The 24,874-nt window shown below is 42.6% G+C and overlaps 2 protein-coding genes across 2 annotated transcripts in view; one reads left to right on the forward strand and one right to left on the reverse strand.

The window, feature by feature from the left end:
- Positions 1 to 13,024, reverse strand: tex11 (testis expressed 11; the record flags this gene model as incomplete). Its single annotated transcript, XM_080502413.1, has 29 exons — positions 1 to 72; positions 705 to 872; positions 1,443 to 1,563; positions 1,671 to 1,779; positions 1,879 to 2,073; positions 2,310 to 2,382; positions 2,589 to 2,702; positions 2,901 to 2,971; positions 3,071 to 3,148; positions 3,228 to 3,268; positions 3,347 to 3,400; positions 3,866 to 3,951; positions 4,420 to 4,544; positions 4,648 to 4,750; positions 4,827 to 4,964; positions 5,114 to 5,199; positions 5,285 to 5,436; positions 5,557 to 5,635; positions 6,385 to 6,466; positions 6,556 to 6,651; positions 6,824 to 6,881; positions 6,958 to 7,043; positions 7,160 to 7,240; positions 7,471 to 7,590; positions 7,703 to 7,783; positions 7,868 to 7,947; positions 8,034 to 8,118; positions 8,321 to 8,433; positions 12,925 to 13,024. The coding sequence occupies 29 exons, from the start codon at positions 13,022 to 13,024 to the stop codon at positions 1 to 3; spliced, it is 2,847 nt and encodes a 948-aa protein (XP_080358539.1).
- The window catches only part of kdrl (kinase insert domain receptor like), a 41,424-nt gene continuing 29,459 nt past the window's right edge, over positions 12,910 to 24,874 (forward strand). Inside the window, exons 1-9 of the mRNA XM_080501961.1 lie at positions 12,910 to 13,344; positions 19,767 to 19,857; positions 20,680 to 20,897; positions 22,229 to 22,356; positions 23,315 to 23,474; positions 23,574 to 23,710; positions 23,806 to 23,977; positions 24,150 to 24,276; positions 24,429 to 24,598. Coding sequence (XP_080358087.1) covers positions 13,281 to 13,344; positions 19,767 to 19,857; positions 20,680 to 20,897; positions 22,229 to 22,356; positions 23,315 to 23,474; positions 23,574 to 23,710; positions 23,806 to 23,977; positions 24,150 to 24,276; positions 24,429 to 24,598 — 1,267 coding nt within the window. The 5' untranslated portion in view covers positions 12,910 to 13,280. The remainder of the gene's footprint in view (positions 13,345 to 19,766; positions 19,858 to 20,679; positions 20,898 to 22,228; positions 22,357 to 23,314; positions 23,475 to 23,573; positions 23,711 to 23,805; positions 23,978 to 24,149; positions 24,277 to 24,428; positions 24,599 to 24,874) is intronic.

A 24,874-nucleotide genomic window follows, 5' to 3' on the forward strand; every position in this document is an offset into this window, starting at 1 on the left:
CTACTCCTCCATGGTGAGCTTCTTCTTGACTTTGTCCAGCCGGTCCAGGATTTCACAGTAGAGTGTGGACATCTGAGGAAACACGAGAATCACTGAGTCACTCAAGCTCATTGATTTAGTGTTAACGGAAACCTAAAAACAAAAAAAACGCTCCAATGTTCTGTGATGCTGCTAGTTTGGCCAATAGCTTTTGAAACAACAAAAAAAAAAGCCTTTGAAGCTTCTTCCTTTGTTTTGCGAGACGCCCGAATGTCCTGAGTGGAGAGGAAGTTGTCCTGGAGTCCCCCCAAGCTTTTCTCCTATAATGTGCAATACAACGCCGCTACTATCATTTTGCCTTTTCATTCATGAGGTTTTGTTGACGTGGGACAATGAAATAGTCATAATGTCACACTACTATTTTTTTTTGATCCAAGTGAAAAAAAGACTACAAATTTCTTTTAGACGTTGCTTTTTAGAAACACCCGTAAGGTTGCAGTGGTCTCACACTCTTGAGTCTGGGGGTGTTGGAGGTCCTGTGTGCAGGTGGGGGTGTCCTGGTTACTGCAGTCCATGTGTTTCAGGCTGATCGATGTGTGAGGCTCTGTTTTGGGTTGCACCCTGCAGTGGCTTATATATAATCCGACGAACGTCGGCGTAAAGCCATCCCAGGAGATGGACGTGTGAAGTCCTCGGTGACGACACCGTTTGAATGTGTCTTCTACCTGCGTCTCGTAGCTCTCCTGCAGAGAGCCCAGGTGGCGGATGAAGCTCATGGCGAGCCCGCACCACTTCTCCGCCGCGTCGTACTGATCCAAGTTGTACAGCAGGATGCCCAGGTTCCAGGCGCGAGTCAGCAGCCACAGGGTCTCCATCTCTGGGATGTCGTCCGGCTGCGGAGGACGGCAGGAAGACGCTCAAAAGAGGCCCCCTCTTTTTAAACTGGGGGCCACCTGGATGACTCACTTGACATTTTTAAACTTTCGTCAAATCCTGTCCGTTTGTATGTTTAACCATCGCCGAGGCCTAAAAGGAGACCGAACTGGTTTCATTCACATCCACACACTTTAATCTTGTCCCTTCACTTTGATCCAAAGAATTTCACAGCTTTCAAGTAATAACTCAATATGAAAGGGGGAAATATGCCTCACTCCCTCTAAAGCAGCCTAATGGCTCAATAATTTCATGTCTCTTTCAGAGCTGCAGCTCACCGGCAGTGTGATGACTTGTACATCGCATTAACATTCAAATTGGCAGGAAGGGGTGGTGAATGGAAGCATCTGCTAATTGAAGTGCGGCTGAAAGCCCATTGATAAAAAAAAAAAAAAAAAAAGACGCTTCCAGAACAGCAGGCAGGCATGGAGTGGAAAAGAGGGGGTTAATTATATAGCAGGGAGCCGGGCTGTTGGAGGGAACGGGAGGTGTAGCCGAGGGATGTGGCTGTGTGATTGGTGCTGACTCACTGCGGCGCCGATGATGGACAGGGCCTCCTCGTAGTAGTCCCACACCTCCTCCAGCACATGGGCCTCCACCTCCGTCACGCCGCTGGGGAGGGACAGCTTGATCAGGCTGTGAATGCACTTGCTACGTTGGGATACACATACGAGAGCCGCGTGATTAACCATTTCTTGCACCACTTCAACGAGGCCGGGACAAGAAAATGCAATGCAGGGGGGAGATGAAGGGCATGCCTGCAGCGGACGAGGTCGACCTGGGGTTGTTTCTTGAGCAGGGAGAGCGTGACCCTCAGGGCCTTCTTAGACAGCAGAGGGAGGTGGGCTGGAGGCTGCATGGCCAAGGCTACATGTGGGTAAGAAAGATAAAAGCATCCCGGAAAACATTATACAGTAAATATTGGGTCTATTTCTTAAATCTACAGCATTTGTCCCCCCTTCTTACCTGCCATGGTCTCTAATACTTTGATTTCAACTTTTTCACACTCCAGGATGGATTCCAGTAGGGTCTCCGCCTTACAGTCGTTCAGTTTAGCGCGAGCCTCAAACTCATACAGCAGCAGGAGTGTGTCTGTCGGGTCCGTCGGGAAGCTCCCTGTGGATATATGACGAGCCCAGATCAATTTTGATTCACAAAGGACTGCTATCAAGCTCAATGAGGTGGTACAGCAGACAAAACTGTCTCCATGTGTATCTATAACAATATGTAAAATAGAAAACAGGACAGAGGAAGTACTGAACTTGAAAGAAATTGGTTTAACTCAGTGAAGCAGATATTGACAAAAAAAAAAAAATCTGTGTTTATTTCTGTTTACTTTTATGCTTCAATCTTTCCACTGAGTTTTCTGATCCATTATTTAAATGTAGTTGCTCTACCTGAAGCCTTCAGGGTTTTCCAGATCTCCAAGCAGATCTGAATATACTCCAGGGTCTGAGTGAGGTCCTCCATCTGTGAGCAGAAAACAAAGCATCCTGGATTCGTCATCGCCACCTACTGGTCGGTTCAATCTCAAAGACCGATTCAAATGAGACGCAGACGCCGACACCGGCGATGTGGTTCGTCGCCTCTTCTGTCCATTAAGTCTCGGTGAATTTCCATCCGTGTGAATGACACTAACTGTGCTAAATGCAGGAGATGTGCAGTGGGAGGCACACCTGGCCGGAGGGAGGAGACTTCCTGTGGAGATGCAGAGAAGCCGCCACGGCCATGAGCAGGCTCGTCTTCTGGCCCATGAGCAGAGTGCGATCAGGAGGGCACAGCTGAGAGAGCTACGAATGAGGACAGAATAGATTCATTTTCAATAGCTCAGTGAAGCTGCATGTCAATTTTGCAATGCTGCTTTTGAAGGCCCCTCCTCAATCAAGGTCCCCGTGTCTCTGCTGCTAAACGCCTCCACTGTGTTCTCCATCTGCAGCTTCGTATAGACGCGGATGAATTCATACGGCGGAGAGAATGACGGAACTTTCCTGGTACGAGAGCACGAAGAAATCCCTCATCCTGCCAGGGCAGCTTTCACACTGCAGAGCCGAGTTCCACGCTGCAACGAGGACGCACAGACACAATGCAGGTACTGCCAGAGTCCAAACGACAGCACGCCACAGGGTATTTCGGTGAAAAGGTAAAATAGTGCAAGTACCGATCTTTCTGAACCAGTCAGCCGACGTCACGCGCTGCTCGGCGGTTATGGGAGACTGACGTGAGAGAATCTGTAGGACTGCAGAGATGACAAACCCAATGTTTAAACATGGCGGTAAAGACATTCATGCAACCATGCGATTGTTTCATGCACTCACCCATTTTCAAATACTTCAGCAGATTGTCCAGATTGACATTCCTGCATCAAGCAATAAATGTGAAGACGCTACAGATTGCCAGCATTACTGATTTCCGGGTATTTTTGCCTTCCTCTCACCTCAGCTCGTCGCCGGATTCCTCAATAGTGGAGAGCACCAGCCGAACCAAACACCTGTAAAAAAAATAAAAAATATGAATGAGGAAACTCGAGATGACCTCCTTTTCTTCACCTACTAACTGTATGATCCAGAGACACACTTTCGGTGAAGAAGCGAGGGAATATAGGTCAGTGGATCACGGAGGTGTGTGGAAAACCAACAGACACCACCATGATCTGCCCGACGCCTCAAACTCAACCCAGTGTGTGAAACACGACCTCAACACGAGAACGCCAAACAACGAGGAAACACTGACTGCGGTTAAACAGCCCGTATGGTGAAACAAGTGTTCATGCATCTCAACCCAATCCCCCAAACTCTTACTCCAAACAAGTAAGCATCTAAAAGTGTTTCATCTCCCCCGACTCTCGATTTCAACACTTTAATGCCAGAGATTATCTGTTAATGGGAGAATCTGGTTATTTTAATTAGAAACGTGAAGATGTGTGTATTTCAGTGATAATCCAGTTGCCACAGACCTCAGAGCAGTCAGGATGTGGCCTTCGTCTTGGGAGTTTTCACACAAGCTCTCCAAGGCTTTAACTGCAGTCTCTTGCTGTTCGTTCTGTCACAGAAGAACAAACATGGTCGTTAATTCCACCCGAGGAAGAATACTGCCACGAACTGTGGCTGGTTACTATCACTGTCATGTAACTGTGAAAAGTGAACTTGATTTATGTGTTTACTCCATTGTTTTCAGCTTCTTGCTGACCTGCTGCCCTGCTTGTTGCAGACGTACATCATGTTATGTTTGCGACACAACTGATTCATTATAATACCGTGCAGTCATATGAAACACCGAGCTCTCGTACAGACGACTGCTGGGAGATAAGTTGTGAAACACTGGCCTCCTCTTATTTATACGTCCATGAATAATGGGTCTGGAACAGTAGTGCTCTGTTCCTGCTCTTTAAGCCGAACTCGGAGGAGCTTATTTTAAAGACAGGAAATTACCAGATGATCCCATTCATCTTCAAGCTGAAGCGCGAATTTTCCAAACGGCAAGATGAATGAGTCCGGCGGAGAATTCTACCTGCAGAGCGATCTGAGCGGCCAGGCTGAGGAGTTTGGAGGCGGCATTCTCAGACGTCAGCAGTCTGTTCTCGCTGGTTACCGGATTCTTGGACAGACGTCCCACTGCATTCACTGCCTCTATCGCTGTCGCAGGAAGGGAGTGTCAACATAACGGAGAACCTACTGAAAGTATCTGTAATGGAGCTGCGACACTGTGTCGTCACACAACTATTAGGCTTGGAGTTACCCTTTTCCACGTTGTTTTCTTGCACGGCGATCCTGTAAACACTGAAGTGAGTGAAAATGCTGTCCGGATCGCATCTCTCTGCTTCTTTGATCGCTTCTTTGGCCTGAAAATACACGTTTTGAATGCATATGCAAATATTATTCAAGGAAAAAAGTGAATTCTGAGAGGAGTTGCGGTGCCTTTTCCAGTTGACCAAGTTGGAGCAAACATGAAGCCCTGTTCCTTTGGAGTTTGCCTAAGTTGGGCTCCATCTGGCCGGCCTTGAAGAAACTCAAAGAGTAGTTGAACCACTGAAGAGCTTCAGAATAGTTTTGGGCCTGAAAAGAAATTAACAACATGGTTTGAAGAACTGAACCCACTCTGACCTGATATTCACCGACACCGCAGCAAACCCACATCGATGCAAATCCGGTGTACAGGAACACACACACGCAATAAATCTTGTCAAATTAAGTCAACTTGATACCTCAAAGTGTTTTGATGCTTTGTCCCACAGGACGACGTGTAAATTACTGAGGGCCTTAGGAGTCAGCTGTTTCCCCGTATAGTGGCCTGTGAGTGTGACAATAGGACGGCGTGCTGTTTTATTTTTTTTCCTTACTGCATGTAATATATAAAACGCTGCCATGATAACTACCAGTGATGATGTCCTCTATCTTCTGTTTGCCCAGCAGCTCCTTGCCTCTCTGAAGCAGCAACTCGATGTGAAAGACGAGAGCAGCTCCCAGGTCAGGGGACGACTCCAAGCGCTGACACACACGCTTCAGGTGCTCAAATGCCAGCTCCTCTCTGGAAAAATCACAACAGACATCTTCTCAGAAGATGGACGACCTGTATCTGAACACTGCTGAGCATTCCCACGAACAGAGAACAAAGAAGAGACAGATAAGAGGATTTTTTTTTTTTTACCTGTTTCCAGACATCAGCAGCTTCACCACGCTCAGAGATTCATCAAGGGAAACGTTACATTCCAGCAGCTCATTAAGTCCTGAGAAGACAGTTTATTCACAAATGTAATTCTAACACTTCTTAAGTCACCCATGACGAAACGATGACTCTGACCAGGGTCGACATAAAAGCCCAATTTGCATTTGCACCTGTTGTAGGATTTTCTTGTCAAAGCAGGGAAAAATAAATAGTATTAAAATCCTGTTCACTCTGTAATCTGGTGTTTTTAAAACAGACCGAGGGTGTAAACATGAAATCAAATGGTCCATAATGTCAATGACATGAAAGAGCTTTTAATATTGTCTACAACAAAGACACAATGGTGGAATGACTGCAGTGGGATTTGTACAAACTGACAACTCACCATGAGCTGATAAAACATAAAAATGTTCCTCTGTTGCGCCGCTCGTCACAGAAGGGAAATTGTAGTTCTGATGCCTTTAAGATCTTTGGCACCCCTGATTTAACTTTTGCTGACTCTCAATTGTCAAGCTGTGGTACAGATAATGCCGGTGGTATGCAAGGGCCCTCTAGTGGTGCAGACGAGAAGTGTTTTCCTTTTGTTTTAATATCTAACATAATCCTGACAGCACAAAACTGAGAATGAAGCTTATAAATTATGAAATTCACACTAGAAATAATGACTACCTTCATTTCCTGAAAAAAAAGTTGTTATTTTCAATGTTTTAGCTTCTTACGTTCATACATAAATACTTGTAACGGATCTATTAGTCATTAGTAAAATCAAATTCCACATAAATGAAGTAATAATTTGTGGTATGAGCTCACCTGCTCTGATGTGACTGTCTGGGGAATCGCATCTCAGAAGGATTTTGATCTTTAAGTACAGTCCAGATGCACTCAAACATTCCTGTCAAAAGGTACAGTGGATCAATGTCCAGGGCAAAGTCAGGAAATGGAACACAATTGTTGTGTAATTAACAACATGAAATGTCCCACCCTGTTGGCCAAGCTGACCGCATCGAGAGCTTTCTCCTGAAACTTCTCACAGTCCCACTTGAAATAAACGGTGGCCAGGAGCCGCAGGGTATTAGCCTGTGGAGAGAGAGAGAGAGAGAGAGAGAGACAGAGAGAGAGAGAGAGAGAGAGAGAGAGAGAGAGAGAGAGAGAGAGAGAGAGAGAGAGAGAGAGAGAGATTAAAAGTGTTTTAAAACACACAGACCATTTCTAATATCACGTTGCACTGAATATTGTAGTGAACTGTTACCAGGACTTCAGATCCAGGGGCGTAATTCATGTTCATTTTCCCAATATCGTAGCTCTGGCTGAAAAAGAAGTCGTTACCACTTCCCACTGCATCGATTGCCTGCGTGTTCTGCAGGGATTAAATCGTATGTTTACCTCAGCCAAAAAGCACTGTCCTCAAATTGACTCAGATTGTAAGTCTCGACTCCAAAGTTGTAGCACAAGAGGGAGATGTAAGCCGTCTGTGTTGAGAAAGTAAACATTCACAGTTCCATCCTCCACAATTCAAACAACAATATGCACAACGGAAACATCAATATAAAGTGTTAAGTTCAGTGATAACAGGGGGATTCTTTACGTCTTTTGGGAGACGGAGCAACATGTCTCTGCAGCGCTGCATGCAGACCACAGCCTCCTGGTTATTTCCTTGACTTATGGCCTGGCAAAGAAGAACCCGGTTGGACCACCTCGCAAAATATCAGCAAACAATCTAATACTCCCAATTAGCTGTGAGAGATTTCCCCTTTCTTATTGTTTCTCGGTTCACATTTTAGCTGTCTCACACTTCACACTGCAAGTCTGTCAGAATAGCACTTCCCATGCTGCCAAATATCACAAGAACAAACATTCACATGGAAGGTGTTGAACGTCACGTGCGCCGCGGCTCACCGACTCTGCCTGGCATGAGAGGATTCGAAGCAGATCCTTCTCCACGTCCCCCTTGGATGTGAGGACGTCAGCCACTCCATCGCCTCTGGATGTGAGCAGGCTATAGAGGCCTTCCAGACTCTGGCGATATTTCATGTTTGGTAGCGTGTAAAGAAACCCTAGTTCAGTTCACTCCGTCTAACAACATGTGAGCTCCCATATCTCAGTTCTACTCGGGGTCGTCTCTCTTTACCTTGACAGAAAGTCTGAGGAAATGATCTGCCATCTGGGGATTTTTGCAGTCCAGCCAGGTTCTCCCTGTTTTACTCGCCACCTGTGAGGATTAGACGGTGAGAACGAAGCCCTGTCCTCCTTGAAATGTTGAGTATTTGCAGAAGGAGCTTGGAGCACAACTTGCCAGGATCTGCTTGCGGATGGTGCCCTCTGTTGGATGGTCAGGCTCACAGCAGTAGAGCAGACTGCACGCCACATGGCGAACTGCATGATGGGTAAAAACTTTGCAACCAGATGCTTCACATTGTGTGTCGTCAGTATCCGAGACACAGTCTATCTGTAAAGCATACCTTTGGCTTTCTGATGTTTACTTATGACAGCGCCCACCGCCTTGGCAACTGACCAGTTCCAAAGTTGGACTGCGCAGTCTTCAAGCTGCAAAACCAGAAAAAACAAGGATTCGTTGAAATCAATTAGGATCACATAAAGGTGGTATAATATTTTGTTTTAAAACTCATACTGATTGATGAATCTATAGATCTTGATTGTAGCAGTAATAAAAAAAATATGACCCAGAAGGAAAGTATTCATTAAGTATAACAGAACATTCCCGACTTGCTCACACTATTTTACCGACCTGTGGATCTTGAATTTTGGGGAAAGCCTCCAAGCCAGGAAGTTCAGAGAAGAGTTTTTCTATTTCCTCCTCGTAATCTTTCGGCTGACTCTGCAGCAGGTCCTCTGTGAGACCTGCGTACAAGAAGAGATGCTACCTGATTTCCCCAAATAATCAGGAACATCTGACATACTAACATAATTTTATGACGACGTGTTGTTCACTAATCTGATTTTTTTTTTTTAAACATTTAACTATAGAAGGTGCAACAACAAATAAGTTAATCTTAATAAAACCTGTAAACACATTGAATTGACAGCAACATGCAGAGTCATCAAAGCACACAGAGGAGCAACAACACATATATGTTAGTTCAATAAGTTTCCCAAATGTTTAGTTGCTAAGTTCACATCTTGTGGAAGAAAACATTAAATCATCTAAAGAATAATAATGATTCTGGGTGTTTTATTGAGGGGCTGTCATACATAAAAATGACCGATGGCTTTGTTTAATATCTATTTTTATTTACATTCTTTTTGTAAAATATACATTTAAGTGACAAACAGCATCTGCTAAACAGACTAATAAAAAGAAAGGACAGTGATATTTACACAAAATACAGTATTTAGGTGAGAAAAAAAAGCCATGTAAGAAATACAACTCCATAGTGACAACTGTCTATGGCCAGAAAAGTTATATTAATGTTTATTCAAGGATTTTACAACATTTAAGGACGATAGAAGCTGAATAAATTGACAGAAATCAAATGATTAAATGTTTTCTTTCCAGTGTTGATCATATTTAGTTTAAACAAGTGGATGTATATAAAATACCACAACACAACAGTGGTTTGTTAGATACCAAACTTGTTCTTGTCATTTTGTCAAGAGATAACTTAAGAATATAAGTCAAACAATATATTAAAACACACATTTTCATTACCAAATTTGACTAATGAGACAAACTACGGGCAAACGTTAGCATACATGCTAGTTAGCAGCTGCGGTGATTCAGCTATCTTTCTTTCTTTATTTATTTTTAGTAAGTAACTGCAGTTTATCACACAAAATATGTTCCTGCGCGATTAAAGCTCCTAATTAATAGCTAATACGCAGAGTTTAACGGTCATTTACTTACATTTTAGCTTAGAAACAAGCAGTTCCATCTCGCGTGCCAAAGTCGCTGAAGGATCCTGTTTGATTAACAGCTGCGTCAAAAAGCCCGCGAAAAATAAGTCTAGGCTTTAATTCATTGCACTTTGGGACAATTTTATAAAAATGTAATCAAAATAGATTTTTAAAAATAGCAGTAAAAGGGAAAATATGGAATAAAAAAACAAATGTTCTATGTCTTTGTACAGTCACTTCATTTTCACATCCAACTTGTACAGTTTTATCTACATTAACGTGATTTCCCATAAATGCAATATTTCATATAAATCAAGTAAAGACAGTGCCAGTATGACTTATAACATCTAGTACAATGCGTTTTAATATTCAAGGTTAATGCATTATTAAATTGGTAAATGTGGATAGATCTATCTATCTATCTATCTATCTATCTATCTATCTATCTATCTATCTATCTATCTATCTATCTATCTATCTATCTATCTATCTATCTATCTATCTATCTATCTATCTATCTATCTATCTATCTATCTATCTATCTATCCATTCATTCTTGCTTTAAACAAAACAAACACTTGCTATTATGAATCACAACCCAGATTAAATTACTATAAACAGTGGTTGATAATACTGTAAACTTCAGAATTGCACTGTCCATTCCCACATCTCCAAAACACAAAATGCAAAATCCATCATGGGTAAATACGTAACTGTACAATATATTATTAAAACATTTTTTTTTAAACTCAATCATTATCTTCATAAATTAGATCTAAATCCTAGAGGGCATTCATATTCTCTCAAAGGTCAGATTAGACTTTGATATATTTCCCTTTCTAATGATATGTTGACAACATTTGCATTATGCTTTGCTTGGCCGTTGGTCTATAATCCTTTTCCCTGTTCCCAGAATGTTTTAATTTCCCTACATTACCACATACAGTTAAACATGTTTCTTTAACCTTTCATTTGATAGGCATTACATTTACTTTTAGGTATTTGGTTAAAACCCAAACCCTCTTTAGTGTGGTGGATTCTCACATCCGATGCTTGATTGATTCATACATCCCCTCCTTAAAAATGCACTTATTGCCCTACAACCTTCAGTGAAAGGCGGAGGTCTGAATGGAGGCCCGAGACTGTGACTTGAGTACAGTCATTTGAGCAACGGGGCAGAGAGTCAGAGTCGCTGCACTACCCCTCTGAAGAAGGACATTTCTACGGGTTCATTTACCCAAGGAAGAGGAGAGGAAGATCACGCTGTGTGTGCAGAAGCAGTAAGTTCCCCATAGTGTGTTTTGAACACCAGCTCCTAAAATAAATCACCTTCAGCCCACCCCTCTCAGCGAGCAACTTCCAGCAATTGTTCATCGGGAGACTTATCTGTTGCCCTTTTAGCCCAATGGGAATGTCTCTCGTATATTGAAGACTGAAGTTTTCCTAAAAACCGAAACAATTGTAGAATATTTCATCTGCAGAAATAACATTTTCTCGTTGGCGTTGGTTTATTGTCTTCAATATGCATATTTATTCAAGAAAGTGAAACTTGCAAATGAGCTATTACTTTACCAGTAGTGGGGCCACAGACTACCAAAAATAATCCAAAATGTAATTCATTATGACACTATTATGTCTCGTGAGATAGCCATTCAAATACATTGTCTCCTATATTATAGGTTTCATGTAACACTGTTGGAATGGCCGTGGTCACTGTATTTCAGAAGTGCTGCAGAGCTTATTTCTGACAAAAACAAAAAAAAAAACCTGACAGCTGTTAATTTGTGAAGTGGGTGGGAAGGTGCGGACAGGATGTTCTTATTGACGGTTACCTGCCACAACGACCTGCAGCAGCAACCGAATTGTTTCGGTGGCCAAACAGTCTGTTGCACATCCACACGCTGCAGGGTACTGTGGGACAAAAGGAGATTATTTACACTGATAGAAAAAGAAGCGTATCCTGCTTCTGGGGTCAGAAATAGATCCAGCAAATGTTTATTCTAAACACATGGCGAGAGAGATTCAAGCCGATATCACGGGGCATTGTTTGCATTTTATTGTTTTAGCTTTCAAGACAAGATAACGGCTGGAGCCTTTGACCTCGGTCACACAGCGGGACGACTTTATCAAAGATAGTGTGGCACGCAGAGGTCAGAAAAACAAATTCATTGATTTATTCATCAAAGTAAAAATGTTGGTGTCTTGAGTTGTTTATAAACTAACACATGACAGTGTTTGACTGTTTTTGTTCATAAAGATCTCTATTGATCTTCACATAAGCATTCATTCCCACCCACACATACACATACAACTCACAACAAAAAACTCATTTGAATCAGTTCCTGTTTAATTCCATTATAGTTACAAAAAACCCCAAACCAAAATACTTTAATTTGAAAAGTTGCAAAGTTTGAGTAAGCTGTGTTGTTATAATGATCTCAATGAAAGTAGATTATCTGTTTTTATTGTTCAAATGTACCGAAATACTACCAAAACATCATGAAGGTGAAAGTGATATCAGATGTTCTTTTTTGTTCTTGTTTTGTTTTAGCTGTTCCAAGTCCATTTTAGTGGCTCATCCCAAGAGTCTCATAAACACAACTCAAAATGGTAAATATACTTTTAAATACTTTTAAATATTACATTCTGAAGCAAGGTGCTTCACGTCATGTGGATGAGGAGTGATGGTATAGGGAGAATTGGAAGAAGGTATGCTCTGCCCCACAGTCGCCCTGAAAAACTATAAGTATTGGTACTCCAGTTGCATTGCACAAAGGCTACAGGGTAATCTACCTTTTTAACTCCTTACTGTATAGTTACTTTGCCCCCTTTGCTATATATCAATATTCAAAGCATATTTCTCAGTTAAACAATGAATAAATCCAGTCTGTTTAGTAAACAAATGTATGGAAATTCACTTTTAGAGTTATGGAATTTATTAAAGAGGACCAAAATAAGTGATGATTGCAAATGGTGTGGGGGCAGTTTTTTGATCCATGATGTATAAGAGTCTGAAAGTTGTTGTGACTTGTGATTAAATCGCATATTTGTTGGTTGGAAATATACGTTTCAGTACAAAAAAAAACCCTAAAACATTTCTCGATTACAGCAATGTGAGTATATATGTACTTCCAATGTCGTAGATAATAAATAACGATGGTGTTTAATACACTGCTGGAGACGTTTGGTGACGTGAGGTGTCCTCCTCGGCCCCGTGACGTCGCGCCGCGTCCTTCCTGCGCGTCTCCATAAAACGTGTTTCACGCGTGGAGCGCGCGCAAGTGTTGCTCAGAGGCGAAACGGAGAAGTTGTCCAAGGCGCGCACGAAAGGCAGCGGCTAATTGGGCTTCCCCCCCCCTTTTTTTTTTTACCCCCTCAATTCACCGAAGCCCATCGCTCCGAACTGAAATAACTTGACCTCGGCTTTCAGATTTTTTTCCCATTTTTTTTTTTTTTTAACTTGGGTTGGGTTTTTGGGGTGAATTCGTTTCGCTGCACCTGCCCCGAGGATACAGCGGTTCATCCGCGCGCTCCGTGAGGGAACCGGAGTGGGACGATCCAGCTGCGCAGGAGGGCTCCCCCGCGGGTCGCGCGTCATGGGATAACTGGAGAAATACCTCCGTTTTTACCCTGTACACCTGAAGTCTGTGTGGATTAAGTGTTTTGTTTTTTGTTTTTTGTATTTTCTTTTCAAAACGCAAACGAGATTGACAATTTCCACTTGCTTTCACCTCAAACTTTTGCCAGCCACCTGGAATTAATAATAAAAATAAAAAAACCAAACCCAAACAAACAACAAAACTGCATTGCTTAATTTTCCCCCTCTCGGTTTGGATTTCAAAGAAGTTGGAAAGATGTCCTCGTCCGACTGTTTCAAATGGGTCGCTGTCATCTTGTGCTGTTCTTCATTCACAGTTGGTAAGAAACCATTCATGCTTCAGCAGATCAAATATTTACGCGCAGATGACGTTTACGCACGAGCAGAAATATAACAACGCACAGGTTGAATGTGTTTTTTGATGATTGACTGAATGCATATTGTCTTAAATAAGAACATCATAAACAACTTCACTATTTGGAATAAGAAGCAATGGAGAGAGGTTCTTTTTTTGATATTTTGAGTTCTAGTACCCATCTAGTGTTTCCATGAGCTTATTTTGGCTGTTTTCTCTGTATAAGCAACAATTCTTTTTAGTTGATCGTGCATGTACGTTACAGTCTGAATCAAATATGTTTTCACAGTTTCTGTGAAGGATGAGTTAATTCAAATCAGGCTGTTTTTTCTTCTTCTCGTGTGCAGTTCTCTCCTCTCCCGCTAGAGGCCGTCTTACCCCTCCTTAACAGAGTGATTCCAGATCACTAAAATGTGTAAACTGGCAGGTAGACAGGTAGACTAGATTTGAATGTAACAGTGAATTTATAAAGGAAATTCGTATTTTTTTATTTTGACTTGTTTCCAGAGTATTTGTTTTGATATTTTTCAAGTGTTCAGTTTGTTATCTATTGCGGGAAAGAGGAGTTTATTCCTGCAATTGTTATCTGAGTGAATAAGTTAAAATATTTTGGGTGGAGAAAGCATGTTTTGTTTTGGGGTTTCCCCCCCCAGACAGTACAGTCAGTGAACCATGAAGCATAAAACATGGATGCTCCTTGCACCTTGTGCCAGGTTGAGTGCTACACTGAGATACACAGCAAGGCTTCCTAACTCTTCCCAAATAAACAACCTATCCAAACAAAGGAAATACTGTGCAAGTTAAACTCCCTCCCCCTACTACACAGACACACACGCACGCGCACACACACACACACACATAGAGACTACAGCAAACACACACTCATACACACGTTGAACATATGAAGCTTTTGTCCACAATGTTTTCGAGTAGATTTCCTTCACTGTCTGCACACAAAGCGTGGGAAAGACGCACAGAGGAAGCGGATGTAGGGACAAGAGGCAGCCTGGAATTGTTCTGGCTAGTAAAGGTCACGGAAATGTGACACGCTACCTGAGCAAAGATTTCTTCCTGGAGCTCCTTGTGCTCATATTCAGCAATGTCCAGCTTCATCCATCAGACAATGGCAAGGCAGAAAGTGGGTATTGTTTTTGCAGAGGGGGCACGGCCTGCTAGAACCATTAGTTATATCATTACATGTCAGACTGTCTCTATCCATCATGAGGCATTCCATTTAGTTATAGTTGTATGTGTGTACATATATATATATATATATATATATATATATATATATATATATAATATGCTTATTTATTGAAGACTGTGCACATATTTCATCGTGTGCACATCATTCATCATGATATATGATATATCATGATGAATATATGATATCATGATATATATATATATATATATATATATATATATATATATATATATATATATATATATATATATATATATATATATATATATATATATATATATATATATATATATATATATATATATATATATATATATATATATATATATATATATATATATATATATATATATATAATATGCTTATTTATTGAAGACTGTGCACATATTTCATCGAAGACTGTTCAGTAAAAAGATTTCTTGTGCTGTACAGGTTATTCTGTCTGACTAAGGAGAACAACCCCGTGGAAGAGGGAGTTGATTTAGTTGTACATTTTCTTAGAGCACAAGTCAAATTCACGTAAGTGGAGTGAAGATAAGTAATGATTTAAACAACTAACGTGGGAGTGAAGGATGAAAACTGAAAGTGAACAGCTCCTTTTTTGTCACATGTCATTGTTGAATTTCTTCTTTTATTCTGTGCTGCATTGTTGAGACCGTTTTTTTCTATAAGTTTTTTATGTTGTGTCTAATTTGCTTTGGAGTCATTTCTTCTTTCCTGCTTGGACACTTGGGAAGAACTGTAAAATGGGAGTGATGAGAGGTCAGGCAAGTGCAGTGGGGGGGCTCATCGCTCACTGGTGGTATGTCTGACTCCATGCAGGCAACCCAAGAAAAACACATACATTTATACACACACACACACACACACACACACACACACACACACACACACACACACACACACACACACACACACACACACACACACACACACACACACACACATACACACATTCACACACTCACTCTCCTGGATAGAAAGACTTACCAGGAAAGTAGATTGATTATTCCTTTACACACAGATATTAAGCTTTACAAATTGCAACGTGTAGCTCTTCTTATAGGATTTTTTTTTTCCAGCATCTGTTCCTTACACATAATATCCATCCTGAGCTCGCAATATATAACGCTGGAATCCTGCGTAAGATTTCAATTTCAAGGAGCTTCTGTCTGCCTACTCGTCTTAATCATACATTGTGGAACAGGAATCCTCAGGGTTTTACTATTTAGCAGCCTCATGCAGGAGGCTCCTGTTTGTTGGCTCTACTCAGCTTTATATAACCACCAATGACCACCCATCATGGCCAGATGTTCCTTTATTTTGCTTTTTTAAGAGGAGTCTGGGGCACTTTGCCTCCAAATCTCCAAAGGCTAATATATGGCTAATAAAAAAAAAAGGCACTCTCCATCGCTGTTGTCTTAACCTTGGAGTTGGCGCACTGACGAATTTTCATAAGGGCCCCGTGTGAAGAATTACTTCGTATGTACAGATGTAGCACAGCAAGAACTGTGGTAGCAACTTATTATTAGGGCAGGTGGTCCAACGTCTCCTCAAAGATTTGATGTTCCATCAGTGTTGAGCCTTCGAGTGTTTATCTTGAAAATATCCACCTGTAATTAACTTCCCGCAAACCATAATTTGCACAAAACTCCTGCAGAGCCAGTTGGTATCCAGATATAATTCAGCACGTTGTGGATAAATCAGATCATTTAAAAGCAGGTTTATGTTTTCATCAGCAGCAATGATTGGACTTCCAGGACTCTGACCAGGTGGTGCACGCGTCTGCAGCAATCTTAACAGAACCGCTCGTCTGTAAGATTGCTGCAGATTGGTGGAGAGTCGCTTTTGCTTCACTGGCGTCGCCATGGTTACAATCCCGAAGATGACTCAAGGAGTCACTTCAAGCTCTTTTGTTTTACGACGGCACCCTCTCCGCCCTCGTCAGGCCTTTTGTCGTCACGTCAGCGCATGGAATAATACGAGACGGTCCGACAGGACAATTGTAAATCGTGTTATTGTTTCTTTTGCGTTGGTAATCCCAAAAAAAGATCTTCGACCTCGGACGCTTCAGATAGTCATGCCGTTTTGTGTCAAGACGGGAGCCACTGGGAGATGAAACAAACCCTCTGGAAAGGCGAAGGGAGTTCCGCACATTATCCCTGGCACTTGAAGGGCTGTGACCTGGGGTTTCCTTTTTAATTCAATGACAGTACAGTCATCTGATACAGTCACTGCTTTTTTTTTGGGGGGGGGGGGGGGGGGGGGGGGGGTTGTTTTTTCTATTATTATGCAAGCTGAAACATCAGCTCTGAGCAACATGCTGGAACTCCGAGGTGTTCCACAATAATGGCAACTTGCTACAACTTTTCACTCATTCTATTTATTTGATCAAATTACTTGTTTTCTTGAGTTTTATGATGATATCACTTTAGTCTCTGGTTAACCGGTCCAGGGTGTACTCCACATTTACTCAAATATCAGCTGGGATCAGCCCTAGGGTCCCTCGAATTTAAGTTGGATAGAGTAGGAGAGAAGTTGGATGGATATTATTTGTCGTCATGATATGTGATGTAAGCCACGCCGGGTCACAGCTGCACTGATGAACTTACTATAAAAAGAGCTCAGTTTGTGTTGCTTAATTCTTCTTTCAGACTAAATATTTAAGTATTTTCTCTGCCGCAAACATTTTTGGAACGGTGTCGAATAGATCCTGGAATCCGACAGTGTTTATCTTTTTTTTTTTTGTTCGTTTTCCTGACTGGTAGCGCACTCACCACACATTTTTTCCAAACCCTGTGTCCTGTGCCGCTTCCTTCAATCAATGCCACGTCAGGACAAGGACATACAAACCCCGCTCTAAACTTAGCCAACCTGGCGCCGTGTCAGTGATACGTCCGATGGCGTGCGAGAGGCTGAAGACCCCACCGCGAGACGACTGAGAAGCTGAACCTGAAGTCGGCCTCGCTGTGGCTCTCCCTCCATCCCTCCATCCCTCCATCCCTCACTGCCTCACTCTGTTTGTTCCATGCCTGTCCTCTTTTTAATGGCTCCTAATGAGAACCAGCTCCGGGGCTCTTTGAACCGACACAATAAGAACACTTTCTGGCATTTTTCCGGCGATATCCTGCAGGAATGCGGCACACAGCTGTTGCGGGGGGTTAGGGGCTGTCGGGATGCTTGCGGAGGTCAGTGCCGGGCAGGTGGGAGCTTTGAGGGTGTTGGTTGTACAGAGAGAGAGAGAGAGAGAGACAACCATGGGTTTTTTTTCTCTTCTTCTCCTTTCTTTTGCCTTTTATAAGGGGGCTGCTGGGGGCCCCTGCTGATTCATCCATCTGTGTCGCATTACTGAGAAGAATAGGGTAAAAAATTGCCTCATCATAGGAGATGAGCAGCTTACCTGTTTAACACAAGGTCGTATGATGCTTTGCACTTGCTCAGTCATGTGTTACGTGCACAAAGAGATTCCTCCATTCTGATGTGTTGCTCTTGCATCAGAGAAACAACAAGTTGACAAAATAAACTATGACCTTGCAGATTTCAGCCTAAAAAAATAAAGAAGCAAATTTGAACGTTCTCAAACAACTTCATCAAAAAGCTACAAGGAATCCAAAAACAGAATTCAATTTGAGAACTAGGCGTGTGCGAGTGTATTTCGATTGGGACGGGAAGCGGGGATTTGTGTTCATATAACCAAAAGCGTGTGCCATCACAGCATGCGAGAACACGAGCCACAACCCTTCCCCCCTGCTTAACCTTGGACAATAAAACAATGATGTTATAATATTTAGTAAGGAAGTGGATATTGAGTGCCACTGCCAGCCTTGGCAGCGTCAGCTCATTCTTAGCACAACAGCTGTTCCGAATAATAGATGAAAAACCTGGCCTGTGTGAGTGAGTGTTTTTCTGTGTGCGTGTGCATGTGTGTGTGTGTGTGTGTGTGTGTGTGTGTGTGTGTGTGTGTGTGTGTGTGTGTGTGTGTGTGTGTGTGTGTGTGTGTGTGTGTGTGTGTGTGTGTGTGTGTGTGTGTGTGCACCCATCTGTGCTTGCAATTGTCCATGCAGGTGTGCCTGTGCGGTTTCCATATGTGCAAATACAAGTATATCCATCAGCTCGTTCATACATATCTCCACATCATGCGTTTGTGTCACACACAATAGTTTTTCATGAATATGTGCTCCATATAAAAGGTTCCCCTGAAGACTGTCATATTCAGAGGGTAGAATTACTAATCTGGTTTTCTGGCCACAATCAGAAGCAGTTCAGGGATTTTTGTGAAAAGGAGGAAATCACATATATGACTGTGACGCCTCCTGGACAGCAGGGAGAAGGCAGTTTTCCTTTCTTGATAGCTGGTGGATAAACCTCTCAACAAACAGAAGCCACCTTTGAATCAAACCGCTCCATTTTCATCTTCTCATCTTTATAATTGCTCACACAGCCCATTGTCATTGGTAAATGGTAAAAAAAAAAAATGCTTATTCCAAAAAGAGGTAACCCCCCCGCCCCCCCCCCCCCCATAAAGGAGGTTGAACGAGGGGAGGACACGAGTCTCTCGTCAGGGGTTTCACTTCTGGTTTTTGTCCATTCTGACTGCTTTGACCTTTCTGGTAAAGAGTCACAGCTGCTTGTCTTATCATCACCTTCCTCTCCATCTTCTTGTCCACCTTTTCTTTTTCTTTTTTTCCCTTTTCTCGCTTCTATCTCTTGAGAAACCTCAGTGGAGGCGGCTGAGGTTCCGTTGGTAGAGCCAGTCATCTTCCAGTCCCAGCATTAGTGGTTCACTTCCTCATCCCGCACTGTATAAGTGTTGCGGTGTCCTTTGGAAAGACAAAAGTCACTCCCACTAAGTGTGGAAACACCTTACATGGCGACCATCACCGGCGGCACGTGCATGAATGTAAAGCGTGTCAAAACTGCAGCAGCTTTGTTATATAAGTAAAGTTCATTTAACATTTAGTAGCAGCAGACGACCACATGCATACGAGGCGGCGTTGCAGAATCGCACAAAGGAAACCCACTTGCACAGTGCACTGTAGCGATTCATGGGAATTTCCAGAGGTGTTTTCCATCCTGTTTTACTGCGATAGTAACCAAACTGACACAGCCTCAAAGAGGTGCTGCAAAGGCGCAGTTTTGGTGAACTTTCTCCCTAAATGCTCTTTATGTGTGCTGGACAGGACACCTGGAGAAAGAGCAATCGCCCACGATCTTCCCCTCCGACGACCAACTCATTCTTCATAAGGGAGATGTGCTCAGCCTCATTTGCAGGTACGTACCCAATGTAAAAAGCATGACATCACATGCCAGAATAACCACGGATTAAAATAAATGGCGAACGACTTTGAGTTTGAAGACACTCGCCTGGTGTGAAGAAGCATTGACAGTAATTGTCAGGAACCAGTGATGGTGACCTACATCATTTAGTGCGTTGCCATTTCCTTTAAGGAATGTTTGGGACCCATGTGGACTACATTCACATTTGTGAAGAATTTAGATCGTTGCATCATTTTGTAGGCCTTTGAAGAGCGATCATGTCTGTTTGATGCAATGCTTCCCTACAAGGCCATATGGTAAGATTCCTGGTCCATACTGTCCTCGCTTTCTGTTGCTGGATGAGAACTGGAGATTGCTTGACCCCCAAATTCTGCAGGCGCAGGCAGTGGTATGCGGGACATGTTTGATGATCCTCTGGGATCTCCTTAATGAGGGTTTTTCTTCTTTCTTTCTTTTTTTTTAATGGATTCTGTGTGGAAAGAATGTGTTAGCTGAGCACATCATTCAAGAGAAGCATGTTCCCATGTGAAAGTTCAAGTTATCGGGTGACTCAAGATTAACTCAAAATAAACCGAAAACGAACGTCACGCCAAAACATCCCCAGGGTTGAAGCAGCCGCGGCCATCCTGAAGTAATAAGCCCATGAGGTCATCAGTCGCTGTGAGACTTCCTAAAAATAGATCCAAATTAAGGAGCGTTTTATTTGCTGTTGCTTCCTTGGTGCAGCGATGGTTATTTTTACCCCGCCCATCAAACTTTGAGCCAGCAGGACTTGATTTATCAGTTTTTGCTGAACCCTCGTTTGTCTTCCGCCAGAGGTCACGGCGCCCTGGACTGGACGCTTGGCAATGCCAAGCAATCAGTCTCATCAGAGGACGTGACGGTGGAACGATGTGAAGGCAGACATCACGCTCACTCCAACTGCAGCAAACTGACCATCGCAAACACGAGTGCCAATGACACGGGGAGATATGCATGTGCATACGCCGAATCTGGTTCAGACCACGTCGCCTCGACGTACGTCTTTGTCAAAGGTGAGTTTCTGGAAAACAGACGTCCAATGAGACGTTTGTGGTGACTTGTACCAGAGAATGCAACCGTTTCACTTGTTTTTCTTTTTTGTTGATTTATAGAACCGCAAAATCGTTTCCCACAGTCGATATAAATCATATTTTAGCATGAGAAAAACTGAGTTTGATGTCTGAAAATGCAGTGAACCAGACTGCTACACTGATAAGACGTCTTTCTTTTTTCGAGTTGATTGTTGATTTTTCGTCGATCCACAATGGCACTGTTTGTTTTCAGGAAAGCCATGATACATTTGTGACTCTTTTGAAAAAGGCTTTCACAGGGTGATTGTCATCTGCTGACGCCAGTTAAGAGGTTTTCACGTTGGACCAAAGCCACAAGCAATAGTGCCTAAGAGACAGAACAAAGTGGGCAAAGAGTATTCCAATATTCCCCGCAAGGTACAAGAGCTAGGAAAAATGTGTTCTTTTTTTTTGACAATAAATTAAACCATAGTTAATGACAGAAAGAAAGTTGAAAAAAAAATGTATTGGGGAATAGTTTCACATACCTTAACGTCAGAAAACAAGACATAAATAAACAGTTTTTTTGTTGTTTCATCTGGAGTTAAGAGAGTGAGTTTGATTTCACTGGAAGCTGTAACTTACTGCAACAGCTACTGTTGTAGTCTTCCCCTGTGCCTTGCAAGGCACCAGATGCAGTTTCAGCTGCAGTGAAATGGAGAATATGTGGAGAAAAGAGGGGACCACGAATTCTAAAGCCAGAATCTTCCCATTTGACAGAGCTGTTTTTAGAATTTAAAACAGTTAACTGTCATAAAAAAAGTTGGATTTGCATTGCTTTTTATAGCCTCACTATATAATAGAGTTTCTCCATCACGTGTATCTCTTCAGCCATTGTTGTCAAGTCCTGCCTCTACCACATTTTGGTTATGGCTTCACAGTGATTCCAGGTTGGCTTACTATGCCGTTCTTGTGTTTAGTCTACGTGTGGCAAGTTTAGGGAAAACCTCTTTTCAGAGCTGCTCACTTTATTTTTCCATACTCACATTTAAAATAACAGTTTATTCATCAACCCCGATCACAAACTCTTTCCCGTGAAAATCCCACGTTTGCAGTTTTTCTTACCTGGTAACCTTAGAAATGAAAGTAAAATATAGAATCTGAGATTCCTTCTCTTATTATTTGACCGCCGGGTCGTGTTCAACATCACAAAGCAATACATTTGAGCGCTAGATTTTCTTGCGTGTGTTTAAAAAAACAAAACAATTAAATGAATATAAGTCTTATCTGTCTATGTTTTCTCACTTGATGTGTAAATGGTTCTCATTCTTCAGATCCAGAGCAACCTTTTGTGGAGCCCCATGATCGTATACCAGATTCTTTGGGCATCTTCAGGCATGAGACCAGCCTTGTGATCCCCTGCCGAACGTCCTCCCCTGATATTCCTGTTTCTCTGGAAATGGTAAGGCCTCACAAAAACAGCCAAACTGCCTCTTGCTTTCACTTCGGGGGTGATTTGATTGACTGACCATACGTTCCCGTGGGCTTGGAATGTGTGGAAAGTCAAATAATACGTCATTGGAGAAGTGAAGATTGCTATTTATACCATCTCTGGATGTCTTTACTTGTCTTGGAAAGGAGTGTTTCCCCTGTGAGGTCCAGCTGACCCACCGGTTCTCACACACCTTGTGTGCTAAATTGCTGCCGTACATAGAAGGAGGCCGGGGACAGTGGCTCTCTGAGGGAAGCTCAGGGGCGGCAGAGGGAGTCATCCTGTCTGCTTCCTGCAAGACCAGGAAGGTGTTCCAAGAGTGCTTTTCCCAGAATAGACACCGTATCTAAATTTAGTCCTTCTTCTCTTACAAACATCAGGAAATGCGGTTAAAAGAAAACAGTACAGAGTGTTTATTCATAGGAAAACAACATGTAAATCAGCGTGGGGACGATGACATGTGGTTTTGGAGTTAAGTGTGAGATGTCAATGGATTAATACTTTAATAAAAGCTGCAGAAAACATTTCACATTTAATAACTGCATTTGTATTTGACATTTTCTTTCTGATCGCTGATTGACGTCACACGATGTGTCATGGTGCCCACCGTGGATGAACTGCTCCTGGTTGGATAACTTAGATAGGGACGTTATGACCTCCCTGCTATTAATTCATCTGTTTTGCTCCTCCTTCCTGCTTCTCTTCCTTCCCTTTCTTCCTTCGTCTTCTTCCCTGCCCACCTTCTGAAATTAGAACAAACAGCAGTCGGCACGTACATCCTCTTCCGAATGCACACTGTTGTGTTTGCCATTGAATAAATGACTGCAGAGGATACACTTCTAAAAACACACTAATCAGATCTTCACTCCAACGCCATACATGCAACTTCAAATTAAGTGACGTGGCTGCTTTACTCTTTCTATTGCAGAATCCCAGTTTATCAGAGGAGGTCATAGAGCAAACGGTATGGGATGCAAAGGTGGGGTTCAGGATTCCCTATGGTCCATACACGTCGCACAATCTGATCATCTGTAACGCCGTGGTCAACGGAACTACCTTCAAGTCCCACTACATCCCTCACAGGCTGAGTAAGTCCATGAACCCTCCTCTTGTTGTCATGCTGCTTTCTTCAACTATTTAACATTTGCAGCTCTTACGATATTCACGAGTCCTTGTATACTTTTCAGCCAATGAACTGAAGAATGTGAAGATTACGCCGGATCGCATCAGAGTGTTGGTGGGAGACACCCTTGTCCTCCAATGCAGTGGCAAGACGACCTACAATGGCCGACTCAGCTTCACCTGGGATTTTCCTGGGAAGAAGGTGAGTGCAGGGTGCCTTGTTAATGTGATTACTTGGCTGCGAATGATTATCACTTGCTGTGCGACTGGTGTTCATGGGGCTTGTCTGGTCTTTAGGAAAATCGACATAACACTGTCAAGTCGAACCTCAAGATTGAGAAGGTTCTCGGAATGCATAATAATTTAACGGTGCCAAACGTCACCATGGAGAATAGAGGATTGTATCGCTGCAATGCTGAGCTTCATCCCACAATTCACGAGACCGTTTCAGCAAGAGTCCTTGTCTTTGGTGAGTGTCACAATGTCAATCGCTTTTTACAGGTTCATTAAGAACAATAAGACTAACATCGAGGTATCAGAGAATCTAGTGTTGTTATGTCTGTAGTCATGTAATGATGACTTTGCCTTCGTCTAATTTTTCTTGCCTCAACTTCTTTTTGTCCTTCACCTGTCTGTTGCAGAACATCCGTTCCTGAACATTTCCTACAGGCCTGAGCGACCCAGTCCAATAACTGTCAAAGAAGGCAGGAAGAAAGTTGTGCTTGAGCCTAAAGTCACTGCCCTGCCCCCACCAGACATTATAGTATGGTATGTAATTCTCCAGAGTCACAATGCGTAAACGTCATGTGGCGGTCAAAGGAGTATTTTCTTTTCTTTAGTTTTTTTTAGTCTGTAAGTTAATTGATGTGCAAACCCCCCCCCCCCCCCCCCCCCCTCCCCGCTCTCTTTTCAATTCTCAGGTACAAGGATGGAGTCCGTATCTTAAAGAATTCCACTTCTTACAACATGTATAGTTATAATTTGGTCATCCTGGATTTGGAGGAGAAGCACTCTGGTGTCTTCACCTTAAGCGTGGGCAACACGCTGGTGGGCCTCTACAGGAACCTGAGCTACACTTTGGTAGTCACTGGTAAGATATTGGCAAAACAACCAAAAAAACAAAATAAATCTGGCAAAATTTTGCTGATCCTGAGGAAATGAAGCAGTGAGCTGAGGCTGCCTCAGCACTGCTGTTGCTCTCAGCTCAGTTCACTAGACGGCAGGTAGCGGCTCGAGTATGAGAGGAATTTGGGGGCTTGTTGATTCCAGGGCTGGATTGACGTAGCTGGGGCAGCTGTTGTTGATTATTGAGGCTCTTTTGAAGGGGCTTGGCGCAGTGTGTAAATGGCCCGAGCTCTATTCTGCA

The sequence above is a fragment of the Blennius ocellaris genome (genome assembly GCF_963422515.1).
Source record: "Blennius ocellaris genome assembly, chromosome: 9".
Taxonomy (NCBI): domain Eukaryota; kingdom Metazoa; phylum Chordata; class Actinopteri; order Blenniiformes; family Blenniidae; genus Blennius; species Blennius ocellaris.